The following is a 20,321-nucleotide window of genomic DNA, read 5'->3' on the forward strand; positions in this document are numbered from 1 at the left end:
CTAGAAACCCGAGGTCAGTGGGTGGGCCCACATGGCACTAGAGAAGAGCGGGAGTATGAAGGGCCCGCTTAGGGGAGGGTAGACACTCAGCAGATCCTTTGTCCGTGCCCACAGGGGCCAAACTTTCTGTGGGGACTGAATCAAACTTCTCATGTGCGGCATCTGCTGTCCTCTGTGTGGACTGGAGTTGTACAGGGGTGGGGCTGGGACTGATGAGGGCTGAAGCAAGACTCAAAGCAGAGGTGAAGCTGCAAGAGGGGAGAGCCCTCATCACTTCAGCGAGGGACCTGCAGCTGAGGCCCTCAGCGACAAGGGAGCTGGGGGAAATGGATGGTGAGACAAAAGACAAAAGAAGCAGGTGTATGGGAGGGTCTGGCCCTGAAGGAGATTCAAGCTGGCTGGAGGCCTCTGCAAAAAAAATCTCGTCACACAGACCCTCACAGACAAATACACACAGACACAAGACACAATGTCACATGTTCATGCTGCACAGATGCATCCTCAGGCAAGCAGGGAAAACTGCTGACTGGACACACACACACACACACACACACACACACACACACACACGCCCCTACCCCTGACCTCAGAAGACACTCTGACACAGTGGACCTGATAGGGCAGCAAGCCCTCAGGAAAATAGCATTTTTCTCTGGGCAGTGAAGGAGGGAAAACGGCCTTGTGCAGGGTGGGATGGCAGACAAGGCAGTTCCTCTCCTTGTCCTCTGGGTTTAGGGGAGCAGTCACAGGGAGGTAAGATCTGGAAGCAGCTGGAGCCTTTGTGGGCTCCTGAGAACAGAGGCCCTGATGCGTCCTGGGACAGGACAGGGTAAGTCAGCTCAGGACAGAGCTCCAACAAGCACCTGACTACCACCCATGGCTTCCCCTACTGTCTCCTGACAGTGAAGCCAGGTCCTGGCATCACCGGGAGGTCCTGGGTTGATACAAGAAGACTATGAGCCCCATTTGAAAAGCTGAGGACTTATCCCCACTGAGGCAGAATGGGTGGTCTCTGGCCAAGCATGAGGTCCCAGTCTGGAGACCTAGGTTCTGCCTTCATCCTCTATCCCATATGACCATTGAGGACACCCTCTAGGAAAGTGTTGAGGAAAGAGTGGAGAGACTTCAGAGATCTGGAATAGGGTCACCCTCCGTGGGGACCAGACTCTGGGCAGCAGATGCCAGGGCCCAAACCCAGGGTGGGCAGCTGGGGAAGTGGGAGCAGAAGGCCTAGGAGGGTCTGGAAATCTCCTCCCACCCTGCTCCTCCCCCTCTGCCTTCTCCCATCCCACCCCTTGGGCTGCCCTCCGAGCAGAGGAGGCGCCGCTGGCCCGCAGTGCTGCGAGAAGCTGGGAGGGGCCCGGGACGCGGGACCAGGCTGGGCCCCTGGGCTGAGCTCGGCGCAAGCAGGCCCCGCCCCGGCTCACACATCTGGGCGGTGAGCGCTGCCATCCGGCCTTGGGGGAGGGTGCAGAGACGGGCCTGGCGCACGTCGAGGGCCACAGCAGACTTTGCCGCTGGCTCTGAGCTAGCATCCAGGCGGCCAGACCCGGCGGAGCTGTCCGCAGGGCGGAGGTGAGCTGGGGAAGGACCTCTGGGCTCCCCTGGGAGACGCAGAGGCTCCTCTTTGGGGCTGTAAGCCCATGAAGTCGCGGGCTGGGTGGGAGCAAATCTGCAAGCTCCTGGAGGAGGCGGGCCCGGGCCGGGGGAGGCAACTGAGCTCTGGCTGTGGGACCCTCACCGGAGGCTTGATCTGGAGCGACCCAGTGCATGGGGAGGTGGGATGGGGGCTGGTAGGAGAGCCGCTGTGAACTGGGGCCTGCCCGCTTACCCAGTTGTGGGGGACCTGCTGCCTGGGCTAGAGGTGAGACTGGGGGGGTTGAATATTTGTGTGTCAAGAGGTGCCTCACGAGGCTCCAGTCACTGAGGTCCAAGGATGTGGGAGAGCATCTGAGGGGCCAGTGTGTCAGTATGCAAGAGACTTTAGGCTTCTCTCAACGAAGCCAGGGTGGGGATCCAAGTTGGGTGGGGTCTGGGCTTCTACAGGGTTGGAGGAGCTGTCTGTGGAGTAAATCTGTCCGGTGAAGAAAGGGGAAGGCGGGAACTCTTACTCAGGCTGCCGTGAGCAGATGGGGCCATGGAAAGTGAAAAACTTCACTGGAGACAGTGGGCAGGGGTGAGAGGGCTTCAGGTTTCAGTGGGACAGAGATTGTGAACTAGTTATTCCCACGATGAGTGCCCAAAGGGGTGGTACGTATGTGGAAAGCAAAGCTGAGGTAGAGATTGGGGACATCGGTGGCCATTTCCATCACCCCTAGCCATTACAGGAGGGAGTAGCCTCCTTACTCCACAGCCTTTTCCTGGTCCCCTCTCCTTGAGGTCATCTCCCCAGAACAGGGTGGGGCAGCCCTTTGGGTGACGTATCTGATCCGACCCTGGGCCCCTGGTTGAGTGGTCCAAACTAGCTTGGAAGAAATGTCTGTAACCTCAACCTGTTGACAGTCCTGTTGAAATAAAGGGCCAGCAGGCTGCTAAACAGGCAGCACCAGTCAGGAGAGGCAGGGTATTGCAGGGTCCTGGAAGGCTGAGGCACAGGCCATGCTGTTCTTTCTCCTGGTCTGTCTCCAGCTTCCAAAACCACGAGGGAGCCAAGAGAGAGCCACATACGTGTATCCCAGGTCTTAAGGGTCCCCAGCGGCCACTCAAGGTCATAGGCAGGTGTGACAGTTACCTGCTACCTCACTAGGGGTGGTGCTTCAAGGTCATAGCTAGAACAGCTACCCACTACAGCAGGGTCCCAGAGAAGAGGGACCTGTTAAGATCTGCATGGGTTCTTTGTTCTCATGGGCTTCACATAGAAACAGGAAATCCAGCAATACCACACACCTCCAGGGTTCTGAAGATCATAGGTACCCACCTAACCACCCCACTCAAGAAGAGACCCTTGAAGAATTGTGTCCATCAGGCAAAAAAGTTCTAGGTTATTGTGAGACCTGGGGAAGTCTCTGAGTTCCCACTTGGCAGACCCTGTCCTAGTCTGCCGTGATTGACAGACTGTGCCTATTAGATGATAATCGGAACTATAAGTCAGGGTGAATCTGAAGAGTATGAGCCATGAGGCCAAGAACTAGGAGTCAGCCATAGACAGGGTTAAGGGGTTATCCACAGGTAGAGTAGTGATCAGGCTGGGACCTGGATTTGGCATGCAATTTCCATCCAGAAATGGAGTTACTTTCTGTAAACCAAGTAGTTCTACCCAGTGACTCTCAAACTCAGATGTTACCACCCAGAAATTAGAAGTCCTTGGGATGGGGGTCTGCCTCCATCTGATTCTATCCCTGTACTCTACCGAGACCTAGCTCTTGGGAGCTGAGTTATCCTAAGCTCCTTAGGCAGCAGTCTCCTCAAATGTTTTTGGGTACACATGCATGATATGGTGGGAAGATCACATGTATGTCCCTGTACAGCTGCTAGCCCCTTTACCTCCATCTCTTCGGAATCTGTGGAGACTCCTTTATCACAGTTTGTCTCAGTTCCTACCTCCTTCAAAAAGAACTCAGGGTAGGTACAATAAAATTCTCAATAAGACCCAGTACTAAAGCCAAATCCACAGAGAAGCTAAGAGCACTGTCCACACACACCCAGCTCCCTGCCTTTCCCAGCACTCTCCATACCTGGACTTGGTCCTCACAAACCCAATACCACCCATTGCGCTGAGGTACAGAGAGGTGACACACTCTTAGATGGTACCATAATGGGTCCTGGTGGAGGTAAAGGCATCTGCTTGTGACATGGAATTAAGCCTTAGAGTGACAACTCAACTCTTTTTCCCTTGGAAGTTCAAGGTTATTTTCTGCTATCCAATAAGCTTGGCCCGGAAAATCCATTTATTTATTTGTTTGTTTGTTTGTTTATTCATTCATTCATCAAAGTGGTTCTCAGCACCTAACTCAAGCCTATGACACAGAAGTGCTCAGTACATGTTGTGGAGGGCTTTGATACAGTGGCATGCCAGTAAATACAGTCAGTTCTCTGTTCGCCAATTTCTGCAGTGTAAATACTCCTAGCCACGGCTGCTTTCAAGCTAACATCACATGTCAGTGGATGTAGAATTAAGAGACAGTGCCATCTCTGGAGAGTTTGTGGTACCCAGCTCTAGTTTATCCTTCTCATCTGAGCTAGGCTTCTGCCCTGATCCCAGGGTTCTTACAGGTCCCTCTATTTGCTTTGCCTCTCTTCAACATCATCCCTTAGCTACAGTCAGCCCTCATCCTTTCCCTAATTTTGGCTCCTGGTACAGCCAACTGTGCCTCTCCAGTATCATGGAAGCAAGATTGTATGTGTCTAGAAATCTCCATGGTGCTGGCTACACAGGGGTACCCTGGATGTACAAGAGTCTGGCTGTCCTTCCCTGATGCTGGGTGTGTTCGGATAGTGTGTGAGCAAGGGAGTATCCTTGTGTGTATGGGTGTGCCACTGCCCGGCTCTATGTCTGCTTGTGTTCTGTTAGCAAAACTTCCTGATCAGGCTACAGAGAGGTGCAGCCTCCACCTTTGTTTAAAGGGATAGCCAGGCTCACATGTAAGAGCAATAGCACCCATGATTTGCAGACTACGGAGCAGCGAGAACACTTGAATATGGCTTAATCTATAAGGAGAATCTGAATTACCTTGGGAATCTCATTAAAATACATGTTCTGGCCAGGCGGTGGTGGCACACACCTTTAATCCCAGCACTTGGGAGGCAGAGACAGGAGGATCTCTGAGTTCAAGACCAGCCTTGTCTACAGAGCACGCATTCCAGGACAGCCAGGTCTACACAGAGAAATCCAGGGGCGCGGGGGGGGGGGGGACAGAAAAAGAAAGAGAAGCGGGGAGGGAGAAAATAAAGAAAAAGAAAAACACAAGGTCAGGGTGGAGGAGTCTGAATTTCCACAGCTCTGTGCGGCATGGTGATGCCGGGACTGCTGGACCTGAGGCCACACTTTGAGTAACAAAACTATTGATGAGTTGGAGGCATTTGCTTAGAGCTTGGACCCCAGAACCTCACAAATTCAAGTTCAAACCCCTCCCATGTTAGGAACAAAAACACAGCTAACCTTGGTTTATAACAAACGATCAACTTGAATCAGCAAGCTGGCTCATGGGTAAAAGCACATGCCATGCAACCCTGATGACTGGAACCCACATAAAGGAGGAAAGAGGGAAGTGACTGTCCTCTGACAGCCGCACAAGCACCCTAGATGCCTCCATCGTCAACTTCTCCCCTCCAGTAAAATCATAATTAAAAAATTAAAATGTGTTTAAAAATGAAAACACATGAACACATAACCTTCCTTGCCTCCCTCTGGGAACTTGTACCCACCCTCCTCAGCCAAGCTTCTTTTGCCCAGCTTTACCTGGGTTTATCTGTCTTGGGCCAGTCGGACAGATATTTGCGATCTTAAGGACTTCTTTAAATTATTTTTTAAATTTTGTTTGTATGAATGTTTTACCTGCGTGTCTGTCTGTGTCCCACACGTGTGCCTAGTGCCCACAGAGGCCAGAAGAGGGCTTGGATCCCCTGGAACTGGAGTTGAAAATGGTTGTGAGCCACTGTGTGGGCGCTGGGAACAGAACCCAGGTCCTCCTCTACAGGAACAGCAAATGTTCTTAACTGTTGAGCCATCTCCCCAGCCCCTTTGTTCGAGGACTTCTCAAAATCATCTAGCTTCACCCTCTTCTCTTGCTGGGGTTGTCATGGAACCACAGGAGGGTCCTTGGTCAGCCTACTTCCACCTGCCAAGCCTTTAAATGTCCTTCTCCCTTCCCTCCCATTCCACTTCCTCCCAGACTCCCACGACAATGACTCTCTAATGTATACTCAGGGACTGCTCCCTATCTCCAGACTACACATCTGATGGCTAGTTTGGTTTTGTTTCGACCTCCGCGTGACACAGCATCCACACTCTGCCCGCTCCTGCTGCCCACCTTCCTTCTGTCCTGTCTTCCCTTCCATCCCCCAGCTTAAGTCAGAAGAGTTTCCTCCTAAGGCCCACTTAACGGGCCTGATCAGCTCTGCTGATTTACACTACCACCTCTGAAATGTCTGCACTTGTGTCTGAGGTGCACAGTTCACGGTCATCTCGAGCCTGGAAACCTATAGCGCCCCGCTGATTTCCCACTTCCATATTACTCTCCAGCAATTCACTCTCTCGGGCAGCCAGAAGCATCAGAGTGCAGGCATGGTCGGTCATGCTCCACCTGAACCTGCAACTTCCAAACCTCGAAGATTTCCTGTTGCCCTTCACATAAAACCCAGTCTCAAGGAGGGTCCAGCCCAGCTCTTTTCTCCCACACCGACGCCATCTTCACATCCTTAGTATGCTTGGCATTCTCAAAGTTACTTTCATGCTTGTCTGATCGAGAGTGATCACCTAAGTCCCCAGAATAGGCACAGGTCATTTCCTAAAACATGGCTGGTGATCCCATTGTGAGGACACCTGACTAAGCAGGTAAAATGAAAATTTGGCAACAAGAAGTCTGCTGAATGTTCAATGACCAAAAATGACGTCAAAATCAAAACTTGAATAAATCCAACTGTCTCTGGCAGGGCTAGCCTGTGTCGCGCTTGTGTGGCCCACAGCAGCCTTGGCTCTGAGCACACAACACGGCCCCTTTGCACTGTGCATGCCCATCGACCACGAAATATCCACAGAAGCTGGCAGAAACACCTTAGTTCAGATTTGAGACTGGTCTGTGTTAGGAACTGCCGTGTTTTACTGTACATACAAAATGACGGAACTCTTCTCTGGCTCCTTATAGGAACATGCTGGTTTAACAACGGAGAACAAAGACTTCAATATCCCCCCGCCATTCCTCAACATGTAGGTATCATTGAGTTGTATCATGTTAGAAATTGTTTTGTATTATGTTAGTGGGTTTCTTGTTGTTGTTTTTGTTTTTTTTAAGAATGTTTGATTTTTAGCTGGGCGTGGTGGTGCACACCTGTAGTCCCAGCATTCGGGAGGTAGAGGCAGGCAGACCTCTATGAGGTCGAGCTTGGTCTACAGAGTGAGTTCCAAGACAGCCAGAGTGGTTACACATGGAAACCCTGTCTCAAAAAACCAAAATCAAACAAACAAACAAACAAGAATTTGACTTTTATTTTTATTTTATTTTATTTTATTTTACTTTATTTATGGGTGTTTTGCCTGCATGTATGTCTGTGCACCACTTTCATGCCTGGTACCTCCGGAGGCCAGAAGGGCATCGAATCCCTTGGAACGGAAGTTTCAGTTGGTTATGAACTGATGTGTGGGTGCTGGGAATTGAACCCAGCTCCTCTGGAAGAGTGCTCTTAACCACTGGGCCATCTCTCCAGCCATGAGGATGTTTGATTTTAAAGACTGCTTTTTGAGTTGCTGAGTTGAATTTCACTGAAAAAAAAAAAATTAAATGAATTTTGACTTGAGATTAAAATAGAATTTCCTGAAATTTCTGAAATGGCCCTAGATATACTTCTGTCATTTTGAACTATGTACTTATGTGAAGCAGCATTCTCAGCTCGACCATTATAAAAATCAAAATATCAGTCAACTCTGACAAATGTTGAAGAGATGTTACATTCTGTAATATCAGATATTCATCCAATATTTATTTATTGGTTTTCTTAAAACAGGGTCACATGTATCCCAGACTACCCTTCCTTGTGATATGTAGCCAAGGTTAACCTTGAATTCCTGATCTTGCTGTCTCCACCTCCCAAGGGCTGAGAGTAGAGGCATGAGCCACCACACCTGGCTAAGACTTCATTTTTTAATGTAAAAAAGAAGCAAGCACATCCATCTCACTACTATTCAAATTTTCACCTATCTTTAATAAGTGGGAAAAGTACATATATATGTGTGTGAATTGTTTTCAAAATAAAGTTCTATATGACTTACTATGAATATTTTATTTACATTCCTATTTTATATGATTATAATATCCTGGATTATATACCCTGGATTGCATGTAAAATAGGGTCTCAAATGAAACAAGGTCACAAGGGGAAAGTTTAAGGATCCCCACTGTGGGGCTGCAGAACTTGTTCAGCTGTGAGGGGCCCTGGCTGCTTTTCCAGAAGACCCAGGCTCCCAGCACCCACTTGGCGGCTCACAGCTATCTGTAACTCTAGATCCAAGGAATCTGAGGCCTCCATGGACACCAGACACACACATGTTATACAGGCATGCTCATGAGGCAATAAAAATATTACCAGCACAAAGTGAGCACCAAACACTGAGGAGGGTCGTGGTTCCTACAGAGCCATTTTTGAGCAAGCCAGGCCTGTGGAGACTGAGCTCCAGCTGAGATGAAGGGATTTGGTTAGATATGCTAACAGAATTGTGATGGTGGTTTTCAAAAATGTGACGACATCTTTATCTCCAAGAGAGACACCCTGAGGGGTTTGTAGGTGAAAGAGTGTGATGTCAAGGATTAGCATCGAATGACTCTGGATCAGAGTAAAGAAACAGCACAAAGAACACTCCGGGAAAGAGCCAAGAATGAGTAAGTCTCATTTTGCTTTGTCTGTTCTTGTTGACAGCTACAGAGACTGCAAGGATGCTGACTGTCCCGGAAATGGGCCTGCAAGGGTTGTATATCAGTAAGACCTCTGCTGCCCCTCCCTGCCCACCACCCCACTTGCCTTGGCATGGAGACTACTAGCCACTGCCCCCAATTGCCTCTCTCAGCACAAGTTCCTGAGAACCATTCTATACATTCTACACTCTGTGTGTGTGTGTGTGTGTGTGTGTGTGTGTGTGTGTGTGTGTGTGTGTGTATGGTGTGCACACCTGTGCATGTGTGTGCAGTGATGGTCCGTACACAGAAAGTATCTGTTCAGAGAGCCCTGTGTGTGTGCATATGCTTATCTGTGTGCAAAGGACTTGCATATGCTTTGTGCAAGTATGTGCATGGGACCCTTTGTGCGTGTGTATGTAGGGTCCCCATGCACAGGACCTTGAGTGGTCTGCAGGGGAGCCTGTGTGCACTGATCTCAGCACATCTGCTTTCATCCGGGTGTAGGCTTTGTGCTCTCTGCAGGGTGGGAGACCAGCAGGCAGGCAGGACACTCCTCAGGAAGTCCATTCACAAAGACCTGGTGGGCTGGGCCCTTCCTTCCTGCCTCCCTTCCCAGGCTCCAGCCACAGCAACTGCCTTTCACATTAGAGCTGATAGCAGGGCCTAGTCCATACTGGATGCCCAAGGAAGGGAATCTTGAACTGTAGCTGCCCTGACCCTGTTTTTCTAGTACCCAGAAACACTGCAGCTGCGCCCAGGCACTTCCTATAGACCCTCGAATACATCCCTGGGCTATCCCAGGGCCACTGTCAAGGATCACAGACAAGCTGAGGGAGCACACACAGATGTCCCTGTCCCAAAGTACGGTCAGTCAGACCTGCTGACATGGGCCTTCATGCCAGATCCCACTCTCCTCCTGTCAGCCTCTCTAACCCCATCCATTGGTGTCAGGGTCTCAGTGCCATCCCTTCCCATGACCCTTAGCAAACCTTAGTGTGCTGGTGACTAGTGACTTCGATGCCACCTTTGGGTGTCCTGCCAGTCTGGCCTTCCTGTCCCATGAGTGTCTAATTCAAGCCATACCCGGGGCCCTCCTGGAGGTTGCTCTGTTTCCTAGACCCTAAAGCCCAGCTCAGGCCTAGGCCCTCAGGAAGATCTCAGTGACCCTTCTGCCCCCAATGCTAACTTGAGTGTATGTGTGTGTGCTGGGACAGGTGGTCAAAACTCCTGGTGCTGAGGACATCCCCAGACACAGAGCTGGGTTGGGGATAGGTGCTGCCTTCCCTTTCTGGTCCTGTCTGTGCCCTCTGGGAATGGGGGAACTCCCTCAAGTCCTGATTAGAACCATGTGACCTGACGTAATGGCAGAGAGGAACAGCCTGCCTCTGGGCCACATGTCCCACCTCACAGCCACTTACATCTGTAGCCCCCTCTGGCCCTGCCACAGGAACCCATCTGCCCACTGCTCCTCCTACCCATCTCTAGACTGTCTTTCTACCACAAAATGCTTCTCTGCCTCCTTCTGTTCTCCTGCATGTGCTTAAAGGGGACTTGGGAAACTGTGCCCAGGTGACACACACAAGTCACCATGCAGGGGGACAAGTGCATCTGACTGGTCCAGGAAGGTGCTTAGACTCAACCCTGCGTCGTGCATGTCCTTCCTACTCCCTCCTGTCCCGCTTCCCCTCACAAATGGCCCTTTGCCTCAGCCAGGCTCAGAGAGAACAGATAGACCTGCTTCCCAGATCATTCGAGGGTGACTTGGCCTCTCTTCTCTACAGGCTCTAGCCCAGACAGATCCCCAGTGCCCAGCCCACCCGGCTCCCCGAGGACCCAGGAAAGCTGTGGCATTGCCCCTCTCACACCTTCACACTCTCCAGTAAGCCCTGATTGGGAATTTGGGTGGTCAGTGGCCTGGGTGGTATGGAAGAGGGTGGCCCCTGGCAGAGCTGTGGTGGGGACTGGACTGAAGAAAGGTACAGAGGCATGCCACCAGGCCTCCTACCCCGGGCACACTAGTCATGTGTCCCCATGGCCTTGGACTATAGACGTAGCGATTCTACTGAAAACATAAGCTCCAGGTAACTCACTTCTACTGCTCTCTATAGCAGGATGACTCCCAGGAGCCACTGTGGCTGACCTGCTTAGGCAGGCATACGACTTTTCTAGGTCCTCAAGCCCTGTTCCTGCCAACCAGAGCCCTAACACACTCTAAGTCCTATCTCAGGGAAAAGTATACTGTTTAAAAATATTTAGAAACTTCACAATTGAAGTTTCCAAGCCCTAGCCTCTGATCTCATAGCTTTCCTGAGTTACCTACCCTATATGGCCTTGTCCTGATCATCCAGCTTGGGGTCCCCTGTTCTCAGGGAGCTCAAGTCGAGCTTGGGAGAAGTAGGGACAATTCCACATATGCATTGGGGCCCCTCCTCTCTTCTACAAAACCAGACTCTGGTTTGTGTTACACAAAGTGTGCACATCCGTGTATTAGAAAACCGCCCAGAAAAGCCAAATTGCTCCCAGCTGGAGCAAGGCTAGCAGCAGGCTGTGAAAATGGCGGGAGAGGCAGATGGGCCGAGGGGATCTGGGCAGCAGTCAGGTGAAGTGGAAGCTAGCAGTCATTTTAAACCCCAGCTGCTGTGGCTTCCTGAGAGGCCTTGGACCGTCCAGGCAGGTGGCATGGCCAGGTCTCAGCCTGGAGGAGGTGCGGTGTAAAACCGGGAAGGTGGGCCAGTGGGTCTGGGACAAAGCTGCTTTGGGCCACAGGCAGTGAAGGGGAGGAGTTCCTCTTAGCCGTTGGCTGACGTTAGGTCTTGAACTTGCAGAAGCCAGAGGCCCGTGCCCCACAGCCGGCCTCCTTCTCTGTGGTGGTAGCCATCGACTTTGGGACCACATCCAGTGGGTATGCTTTCAGCTTTGCTAGTGACCCTGAAGCCATCCACATGATGAGGTGAGGCAGCTGGGCTGGGAAGCTGGGCTGGGGAGGTACCTCACATTCTGTACAGGCCTGGCCTTAGAAATAATCACGGGGCATGGTCTTATCAGACTCCCTTACATCTCTAGGACTCCTCACTGGGACGGAAGGCTGGAGAATGGACTTCAGGTCTTGACCTCCAGCCTTATTTGGAGTCCTCTTACCCACGACAGGAATGTTGGACTTAATTTATTTATTTGTTCATCCGTTTATTTATTTACAGTGCTGGACATCGAGCCCAGGGCCACAAGCATGCTACACAGGTGTTCTGGGGTTGTATCCCCAACCAAGGGCTTTATTTTGGGGATGTATGTTTTGATTTTTTTTAAGTGTGTGTGTGTGTGTGTGTGTGTGTGTGTGTGTGTGTGTGTGTGTGTGTATGTGTGTGTATTTGTGCATTTGTACATGCATATTAAGGCCAGAGGTTGATAAGATCTTCCCCTGTCGCTCTCCATCGTCTTATTGAGACAGAACCTCTCATTGAACCCAGAAGAGCTCACCGATTGGCTAGACTAGCTGGCCATGGAGCTCTAGAGATCCACTCATCCCTACTCCCCACCCCGACCCCCCAGTGGCAGGGTTATAGGTGCCACCATACCCAGGCTCTAAAAATAACAGAAAGGAAGGGAGGGAGAAAACAAAGGAAGGAATCACCAAAGACATTGCAGTAATTTGGCCCTGGAAAACAGCCTTGAGAAGTACAGTGCCTGGGCCAGAGATGGCTTCCCTAGGGTCCCAGGGAAACATATCAGGAGGCCAGACACAGGCCGTGGAATAATAGCTTGCTGTTGCTCATAATAATACAGAGAAGAGTTCAAATGGGATACCCTACCCAAAGGTCTCTCAGGGCTCCTTGGATAGAGAGGATCCTGGGGGGAACATTTGTAGAGAGGGATGTAAATTGGCACCATTTCATCTCCATGAAACTGTAAGAGATATGTACAATTATTATTCTGAGGGGTGGGGTGGTGTTTGAGAGATGGTCTGACAATCATCCCACCTCAGCCTCCTAAATGCTGGGATTACAGTCACCACTCCCATATCCATTATTTTCATTTTACAGACGCGGGGGGGGGGGGGGGGGGGGAACGGAAGCTCAGGGAAGTTGTGTCATGCTCGTGGTCACACAACTGGCCCCTGAGCCAGCACCCAACTGTAGGAAGGTTGCCTTTGGCTCCTGACTGCCTTTGTCTTTGCAGGAAATGGGAGGGAGGGGACCCAGGCGTCGCCCACCAGAAGACCCCTACTTGTCTGCTGCTGACCCCAGAGGGTGTCTTTCACAGTTTTGGCTACACCGCCCGTGACTACTACCATGACCTAGACCCTGAGGAGGCTCGGGACTGGCTCTACTTTGAGAAGTTTAAGATGAAGATCCACAGCGCCACTGTGAGCCAATGCGGCCAGGCTCCTGCTGGGGAGGTGGAGCCCAGAAGGGAGTAGGCAGTGTTAGTGGAGAGCAGGACCTATCGAAAAGACCAGAGGAATGGCCAAACTAGGGGCCTCGCAAGGGGTGGGATAATGGAAGTAACAGAAGGTGAGCAAGACTGACTGTGAGCTTGATGTCGAGGCGGGTTAGAAGGCCGTGTGCAGAACTAGAGGATGGCTGTAGTTGGGGCAGAGCTATGGCCTCCCGCAGAGTGGCCCTGTGTCTCTGCCAGGATCTCACCTTGAAGACCCAGCTGGAGGCCGTGAACGGGAAGAAGATGCTGGCCCTGGAGGTGTTTGCCCATGCCCTCCGCTTCTTCAAGGAGCACGCCCTCCAGGTGTGCGGCTAGTCCCAACCCACGGACTGGGGCAGGGACACCCCCTCCCTTCTATTCCCTTCCTCTGCCCTAATCCCACCCTGAGTCCAGAGGATGAGTGGTCACAGGCCATCTCCAGTTCCTGTCCTGTCTGTTAGAACTTGCACTTGGGCCAGCCAGGTGAAAATCAGACTTCTCACCCCAGCAACAGATCTTCCCAAGCGGGGCTTGATGAGTCCGTCCAGCTCCCAGAGGGGTCTGGAATTGCTTCGGGCCAGTTGTTGCCTCACTGTCCTCCCCTGCTGCAGGAGCTGAGAGAACAGAGCCCAAGTATGCTAGAGAAGGACACCGTGCGCTGGGTGCTGACAGTGCCCGCCATCTGGAAACAGCCGGCTAAGCAGTTCATGAGAGAGGCTGCCTACCTGGTGAGGATGTGCAAGTGGAACTGTGCCCCACCCCAAGATGGCCCTGGGGGTAGCCCACACCTCATCCATCCTTCAACCCTGAGGACCAAAAAAAAATCATTGTGTGAAGATAGTCACCCTTGCTGGGATTTGGGGACGCTGCTGTCCCCAGGAGAGGGGGTGGGTCTGCAAGAACAAGGACAGCTGGACAGGGGCACAGGCCATCATAGACAGTTAATGTCCTGTCAAGTTCCTGAGAAGCAGAGCCCGAGATAGGGAGTACTGTGTATACAGTCTGTTGAAGACAGACTCTGGGGACAAAGAGGGTGGAGGACTCAGGACTGGAGAGGGATGACCAAGGATGCGGTCTTGCTGGAGTCGAGCTTCAACTCCGTTCTACAGGAAGCCCCGGAGGGAGGACTGTGGCAGGAGGACTTGGCCACAGGGAGGCGAGGGTCCGTAACTGCCTGCCATTGCTTGCTGGCGGGGTGGGAGGGGCATTTGTCCATGTGAGGTGGGACAGGTGTCTACAGCAGGAGCTGCACAGCGACAGGCAGGGGCCAGGGACAGCCACTTGGGCCCTCGGCAGCACTTCTGCACACCTCCACGCCTGCCCCAGGCCTTGCAGGTTCTCCCCAGAGGAAAAGGACTATTTAGCTACAAAGGGAGATGATTCTGGCCAAAGTGTGATGTCTTCCTACCACGGAGTATGTGGGGTTCAGACGCTACTCTCTCCAGTGGGGACAGGGAGACCTCACAGAGCAAGACAGGCTGCTTGGCTCTGCCCCTGGGGCCTTGAGGAACAGAGACTAGGACATCCAAAAGCTATCCCAAGCCTGCCTTCCGCCTCCTTGGAGATGCCAACATGCCTCCACCTGTGGGTCGGATGACAGTCCCGTGGGTGCCTGTGCTTGTCTCTAGAGGGGGTTGACTTTGAGCATAATGAGCTGCTCTGCCGGGATCAGATGTCCTCAGACAGAACAGACATGCCTGCCCTGCTTTCTCCCACATTGCTCCCTGATGTCCGCTCAGAAAGGGCTGGCTCAGGGCAGGGCTCAGGGCAGGGACCCTCCATGCCTACCTGTCCCCCTCTTCTTAACCCGGTCAGAATGCATGGAATCCCATGAACTCTAAGCTCCCTGGAGAGAGCCTTTGTCCTGCTGCAGGAAATGACAGATTTTGAGTGTTTCTCCCGTACCCCCACTGGCCTGTCGTGGTGCCTGGAATTTCACTATTTCCTTCCTGCTATAGTAGATTCTCTGGGAACAGAGTTCTCCTGGGAGTGGGGCAACCTATGGCCAATATCTGACACCAGCCTGGTGAGCTGGGCAGTGCCCCACCATCCCCTCCAGTCCACGGCACCCACCCCACTGTGCTGGAACACAGGAACTCCACAGCCAGCACTTAACCCCCACCATCCCCTCCAGTCCACGGCACCCACCCCACTGTGCTGGAACACAGGAACTCCACAGCCAGCACTTAACCCCCACCATCCCCTCCAGTCCACTGCACCCACCCCACTGTGCTCGAACACAGGAACACCACAGCCAGCACTTAACCCCCACCATCCCCTCCAGTCCACGGCACCCACCCCACTGTGCTGGAACACAGGAACTCCACAGCCAGCACTTAACCCCCACCATCCCCTCCAGTCCACTGCACCCACCCCACTGTGCTCGAACACAGGAACACCACAGCCAGCACTTAGTTAGCCAGCTCTGCACCTGGAGAGGGAAACTTGCTGTAACCATGCCATTTCTTTCTGCTCGGTAAGCCGTTGGCTCCTTGGCCCTGGCCCTCCCCAGCCTGACCTCACGGCGCCTGTGAGGCATCTTCAGCTGTGTGTAGCATGAAGGGGCCTGGCAGGCCCAGCATGGCTGGTGTGTGATGGGAGAAGAGGTGGGAGGCCCCAGGCCCCAGAGTGCCATCTTACATGACAGTCTATGGTGCTGCCTGGTGCTGGCCACCACCTATCCCCAGGCTGGCCTGGTGTCTCGAGAGGATGCAGAAAAACTACTCATTGCCCTGGAGCCTGAGGCTGCCTCTGTCTACTGTCGAAAACTTCGCCTGCACCAGCTCATGGACCTGAGCAGCCGGACTGCGGGTGGTGGGCGCCTGGGCGAGCGCCGTTCTATCGACTCCAGCTTTCGACATGGTAAGCTGTTCCAGGGTTGCTGCCTAGTGCTGGGTTCGGTGGCAAGTGCCCTTGAAAGGTTGGGAGGTTAGCGATGTCTAGGATGGAAAAGGGGGAGTCACCACCCTGGGGGAAGCTAGGTAGAGTTCAGTGTGAGGAGGACACAGCCCTGGCTCCAGGACCCCAGGTGGAGGACAATCTCACCTTGACCAGGGAAGAAGAGTCTGAGGGTCAGGGAGACAGACTGCCTTGGGACAGGGGCTCAGTGGACACTAACAAGGGAGCAAGCTGGGCCCCAGCCTCCTCTTCAGAGGCTTTTCTTTAAACAGCCTCTCCATCAACTGTTACCCCACATCAACCCTGCCCCGCCTTGCCCCTTGCAGCCAGACCCAGGCACTGAGGCCAAGGACAACTGTAGTCCGTTTTGGCCATCCTCCTAAATGTGATCTCCCTGGCAGGGAGAGGCCCCAAGTCCCGAGATTCCCTGGGACACTTGGAGACCTCTCCCACCCAGATCCTTCAAGGCCTCTCAGGCCTGAATGTGCCAGGACCTGCTCCCTCTGGGTCAAGAAAAAGTCCTGTGTCCAGCCAGAAATGCTTCTAGTGCCTGGGGTTGGGATCAGTATTGCCGCAGTGCCCGGGACAGCCTTGGTAAGGAGAAGAGTTGGGAGTGGTAGCTAGCTCCTAACCTCACTTTGCTGTCGTGCCCAACCCCAGCCCGGGAGCAGCTGCGCAGGTCTCGCCACAGCCGAACGTTCCTGGTGGAGTCTGGTGTGGGAGAACTGTGGGCAGAGATGCAAGAAGGTGAGGCAACAGGGTATGAAGGAACACCCCAATTCCTGCAGGAAACTGCAGGAACTGGGGATGGGTACATCTGTGAAGCCTACATCTTCCCTCAGTCATCCTGTTTACAGCGGCACCCTCTACTCATCCCGCCAGGAGATTCTGTTCCATGTTCAAGCCTCAAATCCGATCCCTTCCACACTCAGCATCCTTATTTGATAGCCTGAGATGAAGCCCTTCATCTCCCTCCCTGCTTCCATACTGTCCCCCAAGGCTAGGCTTGGTGTCTGGAGCAGGGTTGGGGGCTGGCGGTTGGGGGTGCAAGACTGAAGGCGAGAGACGGGCCTTTAATGTTACCTGTATCGACCGGTGCAGGAGACCGCTACATGGTGGCAGACTGTGGGGGTGGCACTGTGGACCTGACTGTACACCAGCTGGAGCAGCCTCATGGCACCCTCAAGGAGCTCTACAAGGCTTCCGGCGAGTAGACCCATAAGTACCCTTGCCACCCAGCTCGCACAGGACCTTCCATCGTCCCCTGGTGGCCTATCTGGCAATGACACCCTCTGTCTCCTACCCTTCTGCAGGCGGCCCTTACGGCGCAGTCGGGGTGGACCTGGCCTTTGAGCAGCTGCTCTGCCGCATATTCGGAGAGGACTTCATCGCCAAATTCAAAAGGCAACGGCCAGCGGCTTGGGTGGATCTAACCATTGCCTTCGAGGCCCGCAAGCGCACTGCAGGCCCACACCGCGCAGGCGCACTCAACATTTCGCTTCCCTTCTCGTTCATTGATTTCTACCGCAAACAGCGAGGCCACAACGTGGAGACGGCCCTGCGCAGGAGCAGGTGTGCCCAGGGTCAGGGCTCAGGCAGCGTTTGCTAATGCGGCCTGCCCTTGCAAGGGAGAGTCGGAGGCCTGGTCAGTTCCACACATACACCATGCCAGCTGAGACAGTGACAGGTGGTGGGGTGTGAGTACTGGGTGGTGGGGCAGGTCCACCAGCGGTCAGGAATCAGCAGTCCAAACTGCACGTTGAGAGTGTCATAAGGGACAGAGGTTGCAAATGCTATCTTCTCCCTGCCCCACCCTGTTACTCAATGCTCTTGGCTCTGCTACGCTGAGTGAGCCGAGCAGACAGCAGGGTGGGATTGAGGATAAGGGCAGGTGTCCACCCTGTGACACGTGAGGACCCCTGACTAGAAGCCGCAGCAAACAGCTGGACTGACCCGTGGACTTGTGTGTCCCCTTCACCACCTGCAGTGTGAACTTCGTGAAGTGGTCCTCACAGGGGATGCTCCGGATGTCCTGTGAGGCTATGAATGAGCTGTTTCAGCCCACAGTCAGTGGGATCATCCAACACATAGGTGAGTACCTGGATGCCCCATTCATCATCAAATCCAGGTTCAGAAATAATTCCTGTCATCTATGCCTGTAAACCCCCACACATCCTTACCTTGGGATGAAACCCAGAATCCTCCATAATACCTGGAGCAAACAACACATGGTGACTATGGAACTGTTTATAGTCCTGCCAGGTTCAAGAAGGGCTGGTGCCTCCATGCCCCCATTTGTAAATGGGACTAAATGAGCTAATAGTGTGTAGAGTGGACACGCTGCCCTGAACAGTGTAAATGCATTCCTGATTCTTTACCCTTCATGGGATGGTAGCAAAGTAGTAGGGTGTTGGGGCTGGCAAGCCCAGTGAGGAGTGCCAGGAACCTTCAGTGAAAGAGCTCTTTTCTATCAATGCCCGGTTTTTAGATGCTTTTAATTAAGAGTATCGGTGGGGCCGGGCACAGTGGCACATGCCTTTAATACCAGCACTTGGGCTGGGCGGTGATGGCGCACACCTTTAATCCCAGCACTCGGGAGGCAGAGCCAGGCGGATCTCTGTGAGTTCAAGGCCAGCCTGGGCTACCAAGTGAGTTCCAGGAAAGGCGCAAAGCTACACAGAGAAACCCTGTCTCGAAGAAAGAAAAAAAAATACCAGCACTTGAAAGAGAGAAAGAGGTAGATCTCTGAGTTTGAGGCCAGCCTGGTCTATAAAGCATGTTCCAGGACAGTCAGGGCTCTGTCATACAGAGAAACCCTGTCTCGAAAGACCAACTCCCCTCCCCCTCCGCCCTCCCCCCAAATACTGGTGTGGGCAGCAGAGCCACTGGTGGCCTTTAGTGACTCTGTCTCCATCCCTCTCTTCCTGAACCCCATCCCACACCGGTCCCTGCCCTGCAGAGATGTTGCTGGCTAGGCCTGAGGTGCAGGGCGTGAAGTTGCTGTTCCTGGTGGGCGGCTTTGCGGAGTCGGCCGTACTGCAGCATGCGGTGCACACAGCGCTGGGCACCCGTGGCCTGCGCGTTGTGGTCCCGCACGATGTGGGCCTCACCATCCTCAAGGGAGCCGTGCTCTTTGGCCAGGCCCCCGGTGTGGTGCGGGTACGCCGCTCCCCTCTCACTTACGGCGTGGGTGTGCTCAACCGTTTTGTGCCCGGCCACCACCCACCTGAGAAATTGCTGGTTCGGGACGGGCGCCGCTGGTGCACTGATGTCTTCGAGCGCTTCGTAGCGGCCGAGCAGTCAGTGGCCCTGGGAGAGGAGGTGCGGCGCAGCTACTGTCCTGCGCGCCCGGGCCAGCGGCGTGTGCTCATCAATCTGTACTGCTGTGCTGCGGAGGATGCACGCTTCATCACTGACCCTGGTGTGCGCAAGTGTGGCGCACTCAGCCTGGAGCTGGAGCCTGACGGCTGCCCGGAGAACACAGGCCCGTCCCCCAACCGCCGTGAGATCCGCGCTGCCATGCAGTTTGGCGATACCGAGATTAAGGTCACTGCTGTGGATGTCAGTACAAATCGTTCTGTACGGGCGGCCATCGACTTTCTTTCCAACTGAGGGCGCCCCTTCCGGTGGGGACACAAGAACATGCTAGCCTTCACAGCAGCGCCCCTTTCTCCCTACCCTGAGCGAAATGTGAAGGACACATGGAGACCAGCTTTGGTATTGGGTCTTGGTCTGCTGACTGGAACACTAAAAGTCCCCTTGCTCCAAGAGAGCACCCAAGAGGCGAGGTGGTATAAGAGATTTCTAAGAGGTTTGTTAGAGGGTGAGCGCCGCTTGGCAAGTGTGTGACCACGAAGACAGACTGCAACAGAGGACTAAACACTGGGGGTGAGGGGAAGGGGAAGGGGAACTGCTGAGGAGCCGGTGAGGTGCAGAACCTGGGCCTGAAGGTTAGAGTTCACTAACTGTTGTGCTTTAGCCACAGGAAGCCAAGAGCAGTTTCATGCGGGGTAGGGGGTTAAGCCCATGCTAAAGGGACAGACAGGTGTAGTAGTACCTGGATGTGTGACTGTTAACCGCGGAGCAGTGGCTGATGGGAGGAGGGTGCACTGCCACAGTGAAGGCAGTTTGGAGGGGATGTAGACACAGCATGCTCTGAGGACCCACGGGCAGCCTATAAATGACCCATTTGCCCCCAACTCAGCCACAGGACAGAGTTATGGGGTGAGGGGCAGGGGGTGTCCCAGCTCTGCCACTTAATCAGTATAGCATACCATTAAGATCAACCATGGGCCTCAGTTTCTCCAAGTGTGAAATGCCAGGCACTTCCAGCCAACCATGGCATAGGACAACTTTACCTGCCTGAGAACTTACCCTAGGTGAAAATAAAGCATTTGTGGTCAAGAAAAGTAGTCTTCTAGAACCACTGGAGTGGGGACCCCCCATAAGTGGGGGCACCGTATG

At 53.3% G+C, this 20,321-nt stretch overlaps 1 protein-coding gene and 1 long non-coding RNA gene across 3 annotated transcripts; one reads left to right on the forward strand and one right to left on the reverse strand.

The window, feature by feature from the left end:
- The first annotated feature begins 1,388 nt into the window (after positions 1-1,388).
- Positions 1,389-20,266, forward strand: Hspa12b (heat shock protein family A (Hsp70) member 12B). Of its 2 annotated transcripts, none has more exons than XM_052723972.1 (14): positions 1,389-1,575; positions 6,804-6,865; positions 8,569-8,628; positions 10,328-10,425; positions 11,372-11,496; positions 12,804-12,906; positions 13,179-13,283; positions 13,571-13,687; positions 15,647-15,821; positions 16,518-16,604; positions 16,959-17,063; positions 17,171-17,429; positions 17,845-17,948; positions 18,817-20,266. In XM_052723972.1, exons 3-14 carry the CDS (start codon positions 8,586-8,588, stop codon positions 19,467-19,469), a joined length of 1,974 nt encoding a protein of 657 aa, XP_052579932.1. In that variant the 5' UTR covers positions 1,389-1,575; positions 6,804-6,865; positions 8,569-8,585; the 3' UTR covers positions 19,470-20,266. The 2 variants fall into 2 exon arrangements, with proteins under 2 accessions (XP_052579932.1, XP_052579931.1); XM_052723971.1 differs by having other exon boundaries at positions 1,391-1,575; positions 12,720-12,906.
- Positions 7,131-17,076, reverse strand: LOC128101136 (uncharacterized). The gene is made up of 3 exons (XR_008215001.1): positions 16,941-17,076; positions 12,353-12,446; positions 7,131-7,417 (listed from the first exon to the last, which is right to left on the reverse strand). It is a non-coding gene; the product is annotated as an uncharacterized LOC128101136 (long non-coding RNA).
- Positions 20,267-20,321: the final 55 nt, after the last annotated feature.

The sequence above is a fragment of the Peromyscus californicus genome, unplaced genomic scaffold (assembly GCF_007827085.1).
Source record: "Peromyscus californicus insignis strain IS unplaced genomic scaffold, ASM782708v3 Scaffold_7__1_contigs__length_154581171, whole genome shotgun sequence".
NCBI lineage: Eukaryota > Metazoa > Chordata > Mammalia > Rodentia > Cricetidae > Peromyscus > Peromyscus californicus.